The sequence below is a fragment of the Lipotes vexillifer genome, unplaced genomic scaffold, assembly GCF_000442215.2.
Source record: "Lipotes vexillifer unplaced genomic scaffold, Lipotes_vexillifer_v1.1 scaffold2194, whole genome shotgun sequence".
Classification (NCBI taxonomy): domain Eukaryota; kingdom Metazoa; phylum Chordata; class Mammalia; order Artiodactyla; family Lipotidae; genus Lipotes; species Lipotes vexillifer.
Genome location: NW_006777784.1, coordinates 446,395 through 465,909, shown reverse-complemented (window position 1 = coordinate 465,909; position 19,515 = coordinate 446,395). Strand labels below are relative to the sequence as shown.

General features: G+C 39.7%; 1 protein-coding gene across 1 annotated transcript in view; it reads right to left on the bottom strand.

Moving 5' to 3' along the window:
* Positions 1 to 436: 436 nt before the first annotated feature.
* Positions 437 to 19,515, bottom strand: part of MYO16 (myosin XVI) — a 463,256-nt gene continuing 444,177 nt past the window's right edge. The window contains exon 38 of the mRNA XM_007451283.1: positions 437 to 664. Coding sequence (XP_007451345.1) covers positions 437 to 664 — 228 coding nt within the window. The remainder of the gene's footprint in view (positions 665 to 19,515) is intronic.

Below are 19,515 nucleotides of genomic sequence, written 5' to 3'. Positions count from 1 at the left end.
TTCCAATAAAACACAAACACCTACAAAGAAATAAAACCTAGGTCCTGGAGAGTGTATGAGAGTAAAATGACTGGAGGACAAGATGCAAGTGGTCGGACCCTATAAAAACAACTCTGTGGTGTACGGGTCCCCCTCCTCCATCATCCTCTCCCTGCTCAGCCACACTTTTTCTGGCCTTTCTCTCACTACCTCGGGGTAGCACGGCCCTAGGACCACAGAGCCTGAAGATCAGAGTGCACCCCCCACAGAACGGATGAGAAAACACAGACACGCACACAGAGTCACGCACACTCACACACCCAGGGAATCTCGCGTATTTAACTGGGCTGTCCTGTGCTTTTCGTGTAGATGCGGACAGAGCCCCTAGCATGTACCAGGGGCAGCCTCTGTCTGTGAACCTGGCATCTCCAGGCAGCGAGTCTGCAGTCGGGGCCCATCACAGGGTAGTGTCCCAGAACTTGGGGGGCGGCCTGCCGCAGGAGGCCCCCTCGGGCTTCTTCAGGAGTGTGGGCTTCTTGCACGGAGGTGGCGGAGGTGCCCTGGGCTCCGCATGGCGTAGGATCTGTGGCCAGTCTCCTCTCTCCTCGCAGAGCTTCCGCCTCCAGTCCAGGAGCTCCCGAAGGGCCACGCTCTCATTCTCGGACAGCCTCAGCTGATGGATTACCTGGGGGAGGGAAGCAGGGGGTAAAAAGAGTAGCACCAAATACTGTGAATGAATGAGAAGTATAAGAGCAACACCTGGACGCCAAGGCTCGGATGGGGTGGAAAGAGAGCTTGGACATCCGCTCTAGAACCTCCTGGCTCTGCTGCCCTGGGAAACGGCATCCAATGCAGGTCGGCTGTGAACTGCCGAATTAGGAGGATGAATGGAACTTGGAAATCAGTTAGGGTAAGTACCCTGGGGAACAGGTGATGTACCTCCAGTGGTACAGGAAAGACTCACATGCCTGTTTGCCCTTTGCCCTCTCTTATTATATACATTCTTACGACATCTTGGACTTTTTCTTCATTGAATGTATCACGGTTGTAATTCTGTCTATGATAGATGTTTCTGGATTTCTTCAGCTGCATCCCACTCCAGGATCCACCCCTCTGTCTGCGCACAGTTACTAGTCAACACCTTTTAAGGTCACGTGACCCCAACTCTGACCATCACGCATTAGCTCCAGGAGTCCACAGACATGGGAACTTCAGGGGTCTTTGCAGGAGGGCATCACCGCGTGCAAGTGTATCGGCTGCTGGGTCTGGCTTCCCTGGGGTCCCTGAAGGGAGGCAGAGCTTGCCCCCAGGGACAGCTAGGGCATGTGGGGACAGGCAGGCTACATGCTGTGGGCTCTGCCCTCTGCCAGCAGCCAGTCATCTGGAGCAGCTGCACGCTGCAGAAACCAAATTTTCTGTCAGTTCTGTAGTGAGTATGCTGGTTTAAGAAAATGAGATTCTGGACATCAGAATGGGACTCCTGGGGAGAATTCAGAGGGAACGAGACGGCCTCAAGGCACCTACTACTTTGTTCCCACATCACTTCCATCCTTTCCATCAAGATAAATGAGAATAAAACAAAGCAGGGCATGGTGGTTGGCTTATGTGAGGACAGTCACTTGAAAACAACAAGGCCATCCACGTTCCATACAATTCTAAAGCCAACACCTTCACCTGGACACCCAAGCCTCTTGTTTACCTGAGGAAGATTTTAAAGCCTAGAATCACAGAAATGGGCTGAATGTCAAGAAACGATGTTAAAACACAGAAGCTGGGGGCTCAAACCCATACCTGAATTACGTAACTAGATTTCTGGGCTGGTTATTAGCAAAAGGAATTTCTCCCAATTGAAGCTTAGACAAACGGTGTGCAAAACAGGCCTGTGACCGTCCAATCCCCAAAGCAACCTCCAGGCACTGATAGAAAGTGAGTGGCTAAAGCAGTATAGCCCCCTTAAAAGGGGGTTTCTCTCTAGTCTCCAGGACTACACCAGAATGACATGGAAGTCAGAATTCTCCCGCTGGGAGACTCTTGTGGAAGCCAGATTGCCTCTACTGTCAGGGAAGTGAGCCAGGAGAGCCGGGTGGAGGGTGTGCATAAAATTAGTTATTTAGTAAACACTTCAGAATGCTAAAGATGCGTCAGTACTTTTCTAAGCCCCTTACAAATATTAACTCATGCAATGCTCCCAAGAGCTCTACAGAGCGGTGCTAGCATTTGGCAGATGAGGAAATTGAGGCACAGAGAGGTTAAATCATTTGCCCAAAGTCACATGGAAAATGGTAGAACCAGGCTGTCTGGTTCCAGAGTCTGTCTTCCTATTACCCCACAGTGCCTGTCATTTGCCCAATAGCCGGTGTCCAGGACCTGATATATGCCAAAGACCAGCGTCCCTATGCCATCTTCCTCTTTACTTCTTTTTCTCATTGGGATTTGAGTGCAATCTGTGTGTTTCTTTCACTAACATATCTTAGTTCCTCTATTTTCTCCACTAGTGGATGCTGTGTTGATTACACTTAGATTCAGTCCCGTTTCCTCATTGGATACTGAATATTTGTATACACGTTCCTCGGCACACGCAGCATATAATAGCCATCTCTGAAAAATACCGTCCTTGGATTTATTCTTATGAGAGAATATTTAATTGATCGTCTCAGTAGATTATTTTCCCAGCACTTCCTTGAGACACCATCTTTCTGAAGTAACACAACTTAATATTCATCTATTTAGGAACAAAACAAGGAACTTTTACTTCTGCCTAGGATGTTTAGGTCATGACAGTTTACTGCTCCCATTGCAAAAGTGCAAAAATGGGATACAATACCAAAAATCATAATTTTGAAACAACAGAAAGCTCTGGCAAAACTTTGAACTAGAGAAACTAAAATTCTGGTTGGGAAGAATCTTTCTGAGTGAATAGATAATCAAATAATTAACAGCTACTATTTTTTTCTCCTGGGGACATTTGCTAATTCTGAATTCTTCTGTAGGTCTAGAGAGCCCTTTCTAGAAGAAAGAAAGTCCATACCATATTTTGCAGTTGCATGGGAACAAGAGACGCAATTTGAAAACTTGAGGACCCTCAAATGCATGTTCATTTTCCCCAAAGGACATTTGTTGAGTTCTTCAACTATATGAGCGAGCGGTGCCTTGAGTCAAGAGCTTATGAAAAATCAGGGTAAAATCTCCTATAGTGATAGAGGTGCTTCAGAAGCAAAAGTATGACAGGGGAGATGACAGCCTCAAGTGCCTGACTAGTCTCATCTTCAAGACTTGCAGATTTTGAAACTGAGTGGGGTGCACAGCTGAATGGGGCCTGGAGCTCTGAAGGGCAGAGCTGGAGCTACTGCAGTGTTTCACTGCCGATGAACAAACACCTGTCAGGTTCTCAGTCCAAGCACAGGAGGGTGCAGCCTGAGGATGAGAGGAGAACCAGAGGGAGGCTGGTTTTCCATCACTGTGGAATATTTGATTGGATTGAGGGGACCACCTCTTACCTTTGCTTCCTAACACAGAATGGTGGAATCGCCTCAGGTAGAAAACATCATCAGTAGTGTCTATAGTTTGTTTACACACAATGCTTAGCATGCAATTAGAAATTACTATACATGGGAAGAGACAAGGAAATCTACCCCAAATCAAAAGATAAAACAGATTCACAGATGATCCAGGTTTAGAGTTAGCAGATAAAGACTTTAAAATACCTGTGATTAAATGTTTAAAAGAACAGAGGAAAAGATGGACAAATAAAACAGAAAAGGAGTAGCAGGAGTATTGATAGAAGAGATATAAAGAAAGTGGCAAAGCAATATTCAGAGATAAGTTTCCAAAACTTGTGAACGGCACCCACACACATATTAAGAAGTCTGGAAAACCACGATAAATACGCTCCACCACCAACAATAAGAAAAGAAGGCAGATCGTATTAAAAATGCCAAAGGTCAATGACAAAGAAACATGTTTTCAAAATCTACAAGAAAAAACGCAATACCTTCAAAGGAGCAACGATGAGAATGGAAGCTGACTTCTAAACAGAAATACAGGAAGCCAGCAAACAATAAATCACAAGTTAAAGTACTGAAAGAAAGTAATTCAAGCTAGGATTCTAGACTCAAAAAAAAATATCCCTTAAAAATGAAAGTGAAATAAAATGTTATTGGACAAACAAGAACGAGGAAGTTAGCCATCACGGGTCTTGACTATTTTTTTTAAGGTGAAGAAAATGATCCTAGATGAAAAAAAAAAAAAAAGGAAATTTAGGAGAGGATTAAGGACACTGGAATTAAATCCATGGGTAAATACAAGTTATGCGTTTGGAAAATGTCTTATAGACTTTAAGTCATATGTAGAACAACGCGCCAACAATAACTGCAAAAGTCAGGAGGGGGTACGTGGAGTTCAGAGGTTCTGAGGTTCTAGCAGTATTAGGAAAATGACAGAAGTAATACAATTTAAGATGAAAGAAATCAAGGATTCATGCTCTATTCTCTAGGAACGTACAAAAAGAATAATGATAGAATGTGTAATTAACAAATTATTATGAAATAATAAATTTTAATTAATCTAAAAGAAAGATGCATATATCTCTATCTCTATCTGTATCTATAAATGGAGGTCAATTCCGAACAAAACAGAGTAAAGCATAAAAACAGAATCCAAATCTCCACCCTGCATTTGATGCTGCTCTTCGGCAGCCGGCTGGCATGTGCTGTATTTATTTTCATGCTGTTGTGACCACACACTCTGTCCTCTTATCAAGCACAAAATACACCTATTCTATAGTTATTCTCAATCCTAAACTCTTTTCAGCAGCTTTTCATAATGACCAAAAATATACACTAGGTGTGACCCTCTGCTAAGACCTTCATTAACAGGAAAGATTTAGAGATTGAGTCACTCCATAGAAGCAGCCCGATCTGCTGAGAGTGACTTTCAGCAGCTGCTGATCTGAATTAGGCTTGTGGGGAGCGATTTTGACATAAAATGTCCCAAATCCCCTGAGTCACTGCTTCACTGAAAAAAAAAAAAAATGCTCTCTATCCTTTCAAAGCTTCTCAACGTTTACTAAAAATATCTGAATTCCCAAGCACATTACAAAAGGTGAAATTATACACACAAAGCATTAGAAAGCACTTTCTTAATGAGGGTATTGATGTCCTGAATAATGTAGTGGGTACAGAACACCATCTTTGAATCCACCACCAAGAGCTCTCCATGCTTCCTTGATAAGCAAAAATTTGACTGATTTTGCAATAATCAAACTAATGCTCAGAATACACTCTCCTTTTGAGAGACCCCATGAAACTTTGTATTACAGAGATTAATAGGTATTGAGTAAAATCTAATAGGTATAGAAAGATAGTTGCTGGAATGGCATAAATGAGATGCTAAAATATTAACATTATTGATCTCCATTTAAAAAAAACACAAAGAATCTTCGCAGGTTATGCCTTAAAAGAAGGTTAAAATTCTGTGTAAGGATATTTGACAGGTCACTACTTTCAACACAATGAAGTTCAAAGGGTAGTTTCAAAAATTGATCTGTGAGACAATAAACGGATCAGAAGATGAAGACAGGATGCCCTGACTAATGATGTTTAATCTGCTTTATTTAGATTTATTAAATGTATCAGGTTATGAGGCACAGGAGTCATATTTGTCACAGGCAGTGAAAGAGCTTTACTATTTTAGAATAGCAACCAAATACAACTATGAATGTTATTTAAATTGTGGTCAAGTAATAGGTGAGGAATAAAAAAGTAACTGCGATATTATCTAGCACCGGTAAAAACATCTAAATCAGTGTTTTGTCATTCTTTAAATTTCATGTCCTATTTGTAGTAAAAAAAAACATTATAGCTTCCCTTACCATTATTTGTTATTTCACAACAAGTTAAATATTATCGTTAAAAAGGCAATAATGATTTTGTAACACAAAATAGCTTTGGTATCGAAAGGGAACCATTTCTTTTCATAAAGAGAAGTGACTCTGGGGCTTAAGGATGCCGCTGGCAGTGTGGGCCTGGAGTCAGCTGGCTTCACCCAGGTCTCACTGATCCTGATTTATTCGGAGATTAAAGGATGTATTATTGGTGTCTTTTAACTTAAATCGTGCTCCCCATTGCTTTAAAAGATGTATCTACAGCCCATGTCACCACTTCAGTTAGTTACTTCCTTACTTATTTTCTTTTCTGGCATGTTGTATAGACCAGTGTTTGTACATGAAAACATTCTCTTTCAGAACCAGAAGGCAAGAGCTGTAGTTGGGAAAGTAAGAAGTGTTCCACACCTAGGAACCTCTGGGTTCTACGCGGCGCCACCTCTGTGTGCCATGAAAATGACTAAACCCTGCTTTTAAAGGAATTTTTAGACATGCCAATGACGTCAGTGACTTAACATGCTGCACGGGGCATGGAGATGGAGTAGGTCCACGAGCGGGAGGTTTTTTAAAAAAAATTTTTTTCACTGTTTACCTGGGGAAGGGGGCTGTATGGAGGAAGGTCTGGAGAGACTTCACAGAGGTGATAGCTTTGATGTGAATTTTGAAAAATGAAATGGGCACCGGGTAGAAAGGAGGAAAGAAGGCACTTCCACGGGGCTTGATGTAGACAAGCACCAGTAATGACACTGAACTTCATTCTCTAACAGGGAATCACACACCCACGGGGACTTTGACTCTGGTGTGAACAGGGATGGGATGGTTGACAAACCAGGACTCTCTAGCCAGGGTGCCTGGACTGGAATCCTGAATCTGGCACCTAACGGTTGTGTAACCTTAAGCAAGCCCATCAGCTTCCTCACCTGTAAAGTGGGTGCACAGTAATCATCTACCTCAAAAGGACAGATCTGGGCTACTTAAGAGTGCCCTAAAAATGTAACGAGTGCTCTATAAATGCGGGCGATTACGATTGTGTCATGGTTAACTCTTTGACTTGAGAAAATCCCTAAACATTCTGAATTACGATTATCCTGATGACTCAATCAGATTATGTTAAAGGAAAGTAATTCTCACCATTTGTGGCCCTATAAAAATATACAGTAGTCTTTTCCTTCCTTAGTAACAAGAAGATTTCAAAATACTGAGCAACACACTAGACTTATAACATAACTAGGATTTATATATGATTTACAACTAAAGAAAGTTATGCAAGGAAAAGGTCTAGAAGTTTTTTGAATTTCAGAGTAAGATATAAAGGGCAGTAGTGAGTAGTTTAAACAACACTTAAATGTTTTGGAAACTGGGATTTGTATATGTATTTTCAGGGGTCCTCAAGTTCTTGGGACAGCCTAAAATTTTTTGCTCTTTTATTTGTATGTGCTTTGGATCACTTGAATACCTACTTTTTAAGCTAGCGCTCAGTGAGATTTAATTTTCTGACTTCGTATTTTTCTTACAAGCAGATTGACACAGGTAATATTGTTTATATTGTTTCAGGTTAATGAGAAAAAGGCAGATGGATCTGATATTCAAATAAGGCACTTTCCTCCAATAAAAAGCTAAGTGATTTGACATCATAGGGTAGGTTGCCTAGCAGTTCAAAGAGAAGTGATAGACTGGGATTAATCAAAGGTAAAAGACGGCAGATCTGTACCAAAGTTCATGGATTTGAGTCAGTACCAGATTCATATTTTCAACAGTAATTTCACCTAAAGAAAATCATACCTAACATAAATGTTGTGAATTTTAATGTTTTCTGGCTTTTGTAGGTTTTTGTTTCACTCAATTTGTAAATTGGCTTTGATTTTATAGCTGTAGTAAAAGCTAAAAGGATAAAGAGATTTTACAGTAATGATATGTGTATACACTTAATTAACATTATAGTGAAATAATTTAAGAAATGTTAAGAGTCAAGGATGACTTTTTATTATTTAAAGAGGGTCATATATATCACAAGATGCAAGTGGGGGAAACATGCTGATCTAAGTGGGTAGAATTCCCTGTGAGTAAAATTAGTCACCGCTTGACAAGACTATAGGTGTCCTTTAGGGTCTAAAAATGGTAAATTAGTAAATTAATCTCTGCCCAGCACAATGCATCCAATGCACTTACGTAGAGGGTCTGGATGGAGTCAGTGTACGAATGCCAAGATGCATGTTTGAGAAAAGGGACAAATGTCATCACAGTGTATTAGACTTGTGGTTTCACTTTTTTGTAAACTTGGGGGGCAATTGAGCACCACACCTCCATCAGTTCCTGGGAAGGGAAAGGAAGAGAGTGCCTTTGAGCAATGCCAGACGGACTGTTGGATGAATTCTCAGACTTGAGATGTAATTCACATCTCACAGATTCAGATAGGCCCCTTTCAAACACTGTAAAGCCCTGGGAACGTACTCAAAATGCTCTGCTGCCCTGAAATCACACAGGGTGTGAGGCGCCCCGGACTCATTAGTTACTCTGAATTCAGACCTGCCTACATGGGTTTGAATGGTTGGTGAGAGGGGTCATTGAAGAGCGTGGGACAGTCACCCTAGACTTCAGGGTGGCCAAACGATGCAATGCCTCAAGCAATCAAACAGGCTTATCCTATTCTACTGTCTGAATGTGTGTCCCCCAGATTCACATGTTGGGGTCCTACACCCAAAGTGATGGTATTTGGAATAAGGCTTTTGGGAGGTGATTGGGTCATGAGGGTGGAGCCCTCATGAATGGGATTAGTGCTCTTATAAAAGAGACCTCACAGAGCTCCCTCACCCCTTCTGCCCTGTAAGGACACAGCCAGAAGTCTGTGACCTGAAAAACAGACTTCACCCAACCACTCTGGCACCCTGATCTCAGACTTCCAGCCTCCAGAACTGTGAGAAATAGAATTCTGTTGTTTATAAGCCACCCGGTCTGTGGCATTTTGTCACAGCAGCCCGAATGGACTAAGACATCTTATGCCCAGAATTATTATTTTTGGATGTCATGGGGAAAATGGTACTATTCTATAACAGGTGCAAAACTCAGGCTTCTAGAAAAGGGCGCACACTACCTGTCAGCTTAAATGTCTTTGAAAACAAATTGTTTGGTGGAGGATCTAATCATACACTTGGAAATTATTCTGTGGTTTTTATTTGAAAATTTGACACCTGGAAGAGATCTGGAAACTTCAGAGCTCAGGGTCCACTTGGATTAAGTATTTACTGGGAGCTGGGATAATGTGACTCCTCCAACACCACTGGAAAGCAACACCTGAGGCACTGCAGGTAGGCCGCACTTAAGGGGTGGTCAGCATTTTAAACTGACACCCTCCTGTCAGCTTAGACCCCCTAAAACGTGGCCTGGCTTTGCATATATAGCCCCACCTTCTCCCTTCTGCCCTGATGGAAGGATCGAGCAAGGGCGAAGCTAAGCCATCCATTTTCAGTAAACAGGCATATGCCTCTCTGATCAGCCCATGTCAAGCTCCCAGAACATGTGAACGGACACATAGATGATCACAGTCTGAAGTCATTTCCCTATGGGCTAGGATCCTCATCCTGGAACAAAATCCCTGCCTTTCAGCAGATTTTTAACAAGAAGATTCCTTAATTGAAATTAATCCTTAGAAAATAGTGTTACTTAAGACACTGGTGATTACGACCTGGACAACTCAGGATGGGGTTAAAAATAATGTGTGTGTTTTTTCCCCTGTTATTGAGAAAAGTCTTGTTGATTTGATATTTAGAAGACATGAATCTAGACTCCATCCTCTTCACCACCCCCCAACTCCAGGTTTGTGAACTGTTTTGTGTCTTCTAATGTCTAGGAGACACCAATTAGACGTGAAGATAGAATTTGACTAAGTGACCTCTTGCAGGTTCTACCTCCCTAAGTGGGACTTTTATAATCTGTGCGCTTACCTTCAGGGGTTAAGAAACCCCAAAATCTCTCACAACCCAGAGGGAAGCACAACATTATGTAAAGGCTTAATGAGGTTTATTACATATATATCTACTTGCTAATTTTTAATGGTTTTCTGTTGTGTCATTAACAGAGTCCTATGACATGAACTAATTAAAAAATGGGATACAAATTTTCTTCACTTCCTGTGGCTATGCATTTCTATGAATAATATTAATAAATGTAAATCAGTAATTTGCTGCTGATTTTTACCTTAAGTCTTTCCCTTCTAGGATAAAAATAGTATTTGTTAAATAATTCATATGTAAAATCATGTTGCTGTTCATTTGTCACAGCATTGATTTTTCTATTGACTATTCACCCAAAGGTGAAAAGAGGCATTTACTGACATTTATGGAAATTAAAAGAAGACAGCCTCTTTCTTGGCTGACTGAATAGTGAATATCAGTGTTTCAAATGCAAATTCCATTTCCACTCATGCTAACAACATGTTGGAGGAAAAGCATTAAAAAATGAAATTTGAAAATCAGTTTGTAAAACCAGAGTTTACCTAAATAGATCCCAATGACATGGCTTAAAATGAAATTTGATTCAAAAAGTCTCTGATTAAAGGGTTGTGTATCTCCATACTTTAGAAAAAAAAAAATCAAGAAAATGATCTGAAAGCAAAACAGCATTTCTGGTTTAGGCAGAAGAGAGTTGATCCCTCTTAATTCAGAAATAGTCATTTAGACAGCAATCCAATTAAGTTCTTTCTTGCTATTTTGTCTCCTTTTCCGCCTATGGGTTAAAAAAGGGAAAATATTCCTTAAAAGGAACAGGTTCTATTGGAAACAAGAGTATATCTGGACAACAGGCAGTGAGGGAAGGAAGAGAGGATTTTAATTTTTTTACCTTATCTGTTCAAGTTGATTCCTTTAAAAAAAATTAACCACCGTCCTCTATTTTTATAATAAGTAATATTGTATTGGAGCACATTTAATATAATTTAAATGGACAGTTACTTGCATTTTGCAGCTGATCTTAAGTCCATAGCTAAGAATAAAAATCGACTCCGATGAGTGGATGCATGTTTCTTCCTACTGATGGAAAGTTATAAAATAGAAATTCATGATTGTGCATCACACGACAATTAATTTGTGACATTTCAGGATATGGATTTTGTATGAGCTCTGGTCTCTTACCTCAATTCACTTAAAAACATGGCAGTACCAATATTAGTGACTAGAAGATTGTAGCAAAAACTAATAACATATATTTAGAGTACATTTATAGTAATGACATATTACATTAATGGGTTCAAATACAGAGAATACATGGAAAAATATAAAGCTATTATAACGGAAACATAGAAAGTAAGAGTATTACAATTCCTTTAAAAATATTTTTCTTGGGATTATATGGGAGGCTCACTGCAAATACCAGGAGGTATTATTAAGGACAAATAATCTACTAGATTTTATCTCTCTGAAGAATAAGTCTGTTTATAAAGTTTGCTTGTTCAAAAATCTTCAATGCTGCCACCTTGCCCTAGCCTAAACAGTCAAGTCCACACACCTCAGCATGTTACAGAAAACCCTGTATTTTCTGACCACACTAATTATTCCAGCTTCATCATCACTCACCCTCACATAGACTCTATATGTCAATTCAATCAGATGTACCCAGAACACACTCTGTAGTTCTATTTATCTTCTCTGTAACAGTCCCAGTTTGTATGCCCAGATACAGAAAGCTCTAAGGTTTCCAGAGCCCATTTCAAGCATCATCTTCATGATCTTGTTTCATATTCTTAAAGCATTTTCACAGGTTATTCTAGTAAAATCTCATAACCATGCGAAATAAGCAGGTTAAGGATTATTAGCCTCTTTTCATAGATGCTGAAATTCATCTTTAAAGCCCAAACTCACTTGGCTAGTCAGTGGTAGAGTCTGGATTCAAATGCAAGTACATTGAGTTTAGTCGACCTTCTTAATCACGTTGACTTCCCAGAAGTTTTTCTTGTCTGCTAATCAATGAACACATGAGACAGAAAGTGCCGTGATGAGGGCCATGGGACTTAGAATCGCGCGGTATGACCTGCTCCCTCAAGAGGCTTTCATCTGAGTATGAGCAACAGGACATAAAAACGTAAAGAGTCAGATGAACAAACAAGCTTAAACAGGACGTCAGCGCAAAAACTTCATGAGGAAGCACAGCATTAACTGATTAATAAATTACAGACGCAATGACTGTTGTTGGGATACAGAGGAGACATGACTCTTTTCAAAGCCAGTACGGCCAGGAGATTTCTGTTGGGCTGTGGGATTTGTTTTGGACTAAAAGGATGAGTCGGACACACAAAGAAGAAAGGCAACTTGGGTCGAGTGGGATAAGGAATGGTGTCCACACTTTTGTTCACGTCTACATCGACAATGACCGAAAAACAAAAGAGAGAGAAAACACTGTGCCATGTGGTGTACAACTTGAGAGTTAGCTTTGAACTAGTAATGCAGATGTGAATAAGTCAGAAAGGAGATAAGATATAGGTGTGAAAGTGAGGAAAGCAAGGGTCACGACCATGGCAGATAAGCACTCCACAGCCTCCAGAGGATGGAGGGTCCAAGTCCAAGGATACTTAACCCCACTGTCCAAATGGCCAGTATCTTCACTTGCATTGCTTTGTAGGGCACAGTTTACCTGTTAACTTATTCATTTCTCAAGATACTTATTTCCGGAAACAATCACAATCTGTGTTATGGTATTAAATATAATTAAATAAGAATGAGGAAAACCACTTTGTGAAACTGAATGCTAATAAAACTATTAGCCCAACCCAAATGGATTTTAAAAATCAACTATATTTAAGAAAGGGGCATAGTTTAGTAACTCCACTGACCGTGGAACTCACTGCATGGGGGAAACATCTTCTCTGTTCTTAACCTTGAGTCTCCCTCCAAAGTTTAGTTACCAGTTAGAGCCACCTGCTTGAGAATGAGAGATAAGAGAGGCAATTCCTTCTAATCATTAAATGCACAAATAAGTCCTAAGAGTATTAGACCATTTCTCCAGGATGCCCAGTTTATTATAGGGGTCTCACTTTGTCCCTGAGTAAAATAAAGTCTATTGATTTGGAGGGATTTCTGTGCGACCAGTTGTTAAGAATTACAAGCTTTGCTTTTACATATTTATGACTCGGTGGGAGCATCAGTGATCATTATTTTGTATTAAAATGTCTGATAAGCAACATTCCAATAATCCTATCATCAGAAGACATGAACAGGCATGATTTTTACCACCTTAAAGAATAAAGATTGCTAAATAATAATGGAGGCTAAACTTAGTGAATTAAGGACTATAAATAATGCTCAGTAGCAACACATAAAACATTAGGCCAAATAAATGAGAAAGGGTACCAGTTTACGTTACCCAAGATGCTGTAACAGACAAACCGCAAATGCCAGTGGATTGACACAAAATCCACTCATTTTAGCCTTGTTCATGTTAAGGCTAAAATGGGGGTTTCTGATCAGTGGATGGATGACCTCCACATGGTCACAAATGTACTCTGCATCTTCCAGGGTCTTGGAGTATTGTGTATCCAGCTTTTGGATGGGAAAGGGCATAAAGCACTCACAGTCCAAGGGAGGTTTGCATGGGCCAAGGCTGGAGGGAGCTCACATCAGTACGGCTCCTGCTCCATTGGCTCTATCTCAGTCACGTGACCACTCCCAATCACAAGCATGCTGGGAAATGTAGTCTAGCTAGGCGCTTCCAAAGAAATGGATTTGGTGGGCACTGTGTCTGCCAGGGGTGGGTGCCTAGGGGTCAATGACTGTGTCTTTAAGACATAGTCATTGCAGATCATGTGGGTACAAATGCTAGAGAAAATAGAGAAAGGAAAAGAGATGTCAGGAAGCATATTAGAAAGGAAAATAGACAAGATTCTGCCAAAGTAGAGGCAACATACAAGAGCAGATCTTTTTAATCAAGACTCCTTTCCCAAAATAGATATTAAAAATCACCTGCAAGTGTATACAATTAACTTAAATCCACTTGGGCTTCAAAATCTAGGCTTTTTATGTCATTGACTTCATGACACTTCTCCCCAATATCATAGTTCATCTGTTTTAGAACCTATTTCTGACTCTGTCAGAAATGACAGTTTCAAGTAATAGTGTAATCATAGGAATCAGAGAAAAATCAGGTCTTGGAGGTCTACTAAGGTCATAAAATAAATTCTTTTACCAAGGTTGGCTAGATTACGTTTCAGCACCATGGAAAACTTTCTGTTCCTTTAGCCTAAATTTTTCTTTCAAAGTTGTCAGGCCCCATTAATGTACAGAGCAGTACACTTAATAAGTCAGAAACTCTGGGGCCCAGGTTCCCAGGTATCAATCTTCCAGTTCTCTGTATCTGGAGCAGGAGCAGAGCTATTTGTCTTATATTTTCCGCTTATAGAAAAGGCAAACCTGGTTAAGCGTTTTGAAGAAAGACAAGGTAATACAGTCATAACTGGGATTTTACATTTAGCCTCTTGCTGTCGTTTATAACATAAAAGTTCCCTTTTTCTAGAATTAACACTTAGAGCTAATGGTAATTTCTACTGCTCTTCAAGGAAACATCTGGTCGTATTGCAGAATGGAGTTACTCCATTCCAGCCACGCTGGCCATCTTGCGATCCAGGCCGGCTCCTGTCCAGGGTCTTTGCTCCTTCCCCACCTGGAGTGCTCCCCTGACCTCAGCCTGCAGAGACATCACAAGACTGTTCTCCTTTTTAAAAACATAGTCACCACGTATACTTCGACAAAACAAGCAAACAAAAAACACATAGTCACAATTCTGCGTTCTCGTTCCTTTCATATTTCTTAAAATTGATTCTTCCTCATTGATAATAGTCGTTGTCGTCACTGGAAAAACATTCTGCATTTAAATACATTTAGGATACACATATGGTGCAATTCTATGAAGGAAAAAATACAAACTATAGGCTTTGTCTGTGTTATTTTCCAAGCCTCTATATATCTGTACAGGACATGTCCCTTTCCTGTTGAAAACACTGCCATTTAACTCTTAACCATAAAATTAATTTACTGCCTTCATTGCTTGCCCATAATATGGAAGTCACGAGTGGTGCATAATACTGATTTCCCGAAACCTCAGCTGTGTGGAGAGCTTTCTATGATAGATCTCCTTCGGTTTGTAGCTTACAAGTGAAATACACATATTTCCTTTGGAAATGGTTATCTAATTTCTATTCCCCATCATGTGTTTTAGAATTACCCCCTTAACATTAAAGGAAAAGTGTCTACATTTTGTTATTTTATCTAACACACTGTTTCTTTTCCATGCCACAATATAGTTCAAGCAGTCCATGTGACAAATAAAATGAATATAGAAAGAAGGCATTGGGTTTATTGAGTGCTCTGCAAACTCTTCATTTCTTTGATATGTGACATTACAAAAAGGTTCCTTTGATGGTTCAGTAAAACAAACCACATAACAATTCGCTTCTTGATGCGGATCAACTGCTTATTGATTCTGTTAGGGCTTTCATTGGCGGCTGTGACGGAAGGGAGTAGATATTTATTAAGCTCTCAGGCACTGGATTGCCACTATTTTATCAGAAACCATCAATGATTTCTTACATTGAATATTTGAATATTACAGATATTAAGAATAACTTTTAGTGCTCTTTTAAAACGCCAAAGAATATAAAAAAAGTTTGGCAAGGAATACAATAAATGCCCACAACGAAGATCGAAGATTGTAAACCACACAATATTACTGGGCAGAACGGATAGATGAGAGGAATAAAATGTCAGGAAGTGAAACCTGGTAGAGTTAAAATGAGAATGTAAATACAAATTAACTATGCTCAAATAAAAAGTAATCTCATTTTTCAATGTCAAGCGTGGACCCCTAAACAGATGTGTAAATAGCAATTTTATGCCGAGGGCAAGCACTGAGCGCTTTATTTCATCCATCCTCTCTGCTGCCCTCCTGCCTCCAGGCCTGCCCTCTTCTGCTCTGCTCAGGCTTTCGCTCTATTTATAATCCGTGGGCTCCCTGTGTCAGGTTACCTGGCCCCCTGAGTCAGCATTGCAGTCTCAGCACAAACACGAATAAGTCCCTCTAGGCTGGTGGGTGTATTCTCAGTAATTCATTCAGTGCTGAGTCTCTCCCCACTGACTTACCTCTAAGGGACTGCATCATGCCAAATGGTATAAACTTAAAAAAAAATGATTTCACATGTTACAAAATGGCAAGTAGATAAATGGCACGCTATTTTTATAAACACTGTCTAATTCAAAAACCATCATGAAGTGGCTTCCCCAACCTCTGCGATTCCAGTTTTGAGAACTGGGAAATGCCACAAAGCCCCCCTTCAGGACCAGGATGTGGGATTCCACGATGCCACACCTTCACTGCTGGTTTACCTGTGCCCTGGGGTGCAGAAGGACATGAATAGTTCGCCTTGGTTCACAGCCTGGACCTACCAAGCCTTCTACATAAGGAGCATAAATGATCACAGCCACATACTCGATCCGGCTAGTGTCTCAGCTTTTACTAGTTCCAAATATTTTAAGCAAAATCGATTTTTACTACTTTTACATAAAGTCCTTACATTTTGCAAATTAATTTTAAAAATACGATGGAATAGAACAGAAACTACATTTTCTATATTCTGTACCTTGAGAAAAGAAGCTATTTATGGAGGTGCTACCCCTATTAGAAAATTGTTTACATCTACATTAAGGGTAACGCACACTCTATGTAAAACTTGAAAGATGAATGGATAAAGAAGATGTGGTACATGTATACAATGGAATACTGCTCAACCATGAAAAAGAACAAAATAATGCCATTTGCAGCAGCATGGATGCAACTAGAGATGATCATACTAAGTGAAATACGTCAGAAAGAGAAAGACAATACCATATGGTATCACTTATATGTGGAATCTAAACTATGGCACAAGTGAACCTGTCTACAAAACAGAAAGAGACTCACAGACGTAGAAAACAGACTTGCCATGGCCAGTGGGGACGGGGGGAGGGATGGACGGGGAGTTTGGGGTTGGTAGATGCGAACTATTACATTTAGAATATGAATAGACAACAAGGTCCTACTGTACGGCACAGGAAATTATATTCAATATCCTGTGATAAACCATAATGGAAACGAATATAAAAAAGGAATGTATATATATGTATAGCTGAGTCACTTTGCTGTACAGCAGAAATTAGCATAATGTTGTAAATCGACTACACTTCAATTTAAAAAAATAGAGAATAAAAAATAAGATTTTACCCCTTTGATATAAAGTAACTTTTATAGATAATAACAATAAAATCAGATTAGCGTGTCAGTCAAAATTCTTCTTTGCAAGCAACAGAAACTAACTCTAACAGGTAGATTTACTGGAAAGCAAAACAACTGGACGTGAGGTTAAGGACAGGTTTGGCACGTGGGCTGCACCCAAGGTGAACGCGGTGACCGGCGGTCACAGACACAGGCTAACATCTTTGGCCACTGGAGGGAGCCACTGTGGCCAGATGACACCCCCATGGCGACATCTATGTTTCTCAACCCATGACCCATGGTGGATAGACAGAGCCCATCTCACATGCATTTATCCAGCTCTCAAAGGAAGGGAGGAAGGTGAAATCTCTCTCCTTATATTACCATGGTGGTAGGCCAGAAACTTAAATACGTGGCCAGCAGCTAAAAACACAAACCACAAATGTCCACTGCAGCTACTTAAGATGTTCCCCTTGACCAAAACTTCTTTAAATTTTATGTAAAAGTTGGATGACTCCTCCATTGCTTTTAATGTCATGGTAAGCTCACTCTCAGAAACAAGACATAGGATCTTGACATCCATTCAAACTGTGGACACTGCATTTTCCCTATGACCTCTGGCAAATTACTAAATCTATTTCTTGTTTTCTTTATCTACAGTAACACCCAGACATTTTATCTTCCTTAAAGGGATCTCATTAAAATCACTGATGATGCTAATTAAAATACAGACATCCTCAAATAGGAATTCAATTTTTAGTCAACATTTAATTTTATTGCTACATGCCCAATCAGTTCAGGGCTGATTTTATAGAATTCTTATTTAGTAGCATTACTAGAAAGTCTAGAATTCAATATGCCTGTATGTGTCCATATTTCCTAGATAAATGTCATACAAGAAGCATTTATGCTGAGAGATGTGTGGCCATTCAAGGCATAGTTCCGCATAACTGTTATAGGTCCCCAACACTGACACGTGTGTCCTGCCAGGAGAATGCCCACACCAGGCATGGAAGAAAATGAGCCTGGTTTTCCATTTCCTTGAAAATATGCACTGTGAGATAACTGGAGATTGTTTGCATTTGAAAATAAGCCCTCATTGAAAACTGGGAATGGAAAATTATTCTCGGTGGTCTTTCCCATCTCTCTTTGCATCTTAGCCAAATCCATGAAAGATCAGAGGGAAAGTTCCAGAGATGCCTATTTTATGCACCTTCTTTCAAAATTAACTCTTTTCTCTATGAACCACATTGTAGTGGGAGCCCTGGGAAGGATGTATCTATCACTGTGCTCTAACGTATAGGAGCCAGCCCTATAACAAAAATCAAGCCAATGTTCTTTACAAGCAGGTTCCCCCGTGAATTATCATAGATAAAGCAGCTGTAATGCTTACAAGGTAAAGTAAATGCATCTCTAAGGAACAGAGGGGAGATTAGGACAATCTGTTATTGCAAGCAATCAGCATTTTTTTTCTATTTCAATGCCTATATATCAGCGTAAGTGATTTCAGCATATTGTCTACTGTAAGATTTATTTTTAAGATTAAATTATTGATTTTTCCCACTAGCTCATCAGTGTTATTTTAAAAATCTCAGCTGATAATATAACCTTGCCTATATAATGTCAAATGTTCAGATGAAAACAGATCTTTGGCTGGATAATTGGTTTCATGAAAGCATCTGAATACTTGACTGAGTTTTTAAACAATTTTAATGTAGATATCGGACAAAGCAAAAGTTGTGCTGTAACTTCATAAAAAATAATCTTGCTGCTAAAGCAATAATCTTTAATATATTGATAATAAAATCTTTGATACATTGTTGGTTGTGTACCACCTTCAAAGCAAAGTCATATTTTTTGAAGATACTTATTGAAGGCAGTATTTTCAAACTCAACATAAAAAGGCCACTAAACTACTGATATGAATCCTTTATTCTTTCTACAAACACTAGAGTTTATTTTAAAGTGATAATCCTCTTTATTTTGGCAAAATTTTTGAGGCCAAACACATTGTGCATACACGTGAAATTACTGAAGCACATCAAAACAGTTTTGTGAACTGCAATCTCATTTTGATTTTGCAGTGTTCTGATCATGATAGTTTATAAATGAATTTGGATTACATGGAAGTTGAGGTGGAAACTGAGAGATAACGGCCATGAAACCACAGGGACTTCGAGCATTTTATTTCCATGTTGTCCTCACTTACAGCCTTCCTATTTCAGCTGAGGTCAAATGCAGGAGATACTAATGCCTTTCAGCAGATGCAATATACCCTTCACCTGACAGTGATTTTAAAATGCCACTACATAAACTATGTCATAACAGTTCATATGAAACCATCTATTAATTTTTATTTGTTTTGAATGTTCTTCTTTTTTTGAAACCAGCAGAAAATAGAGAGCAGTCAGCTGATACAAAGGGAAAGA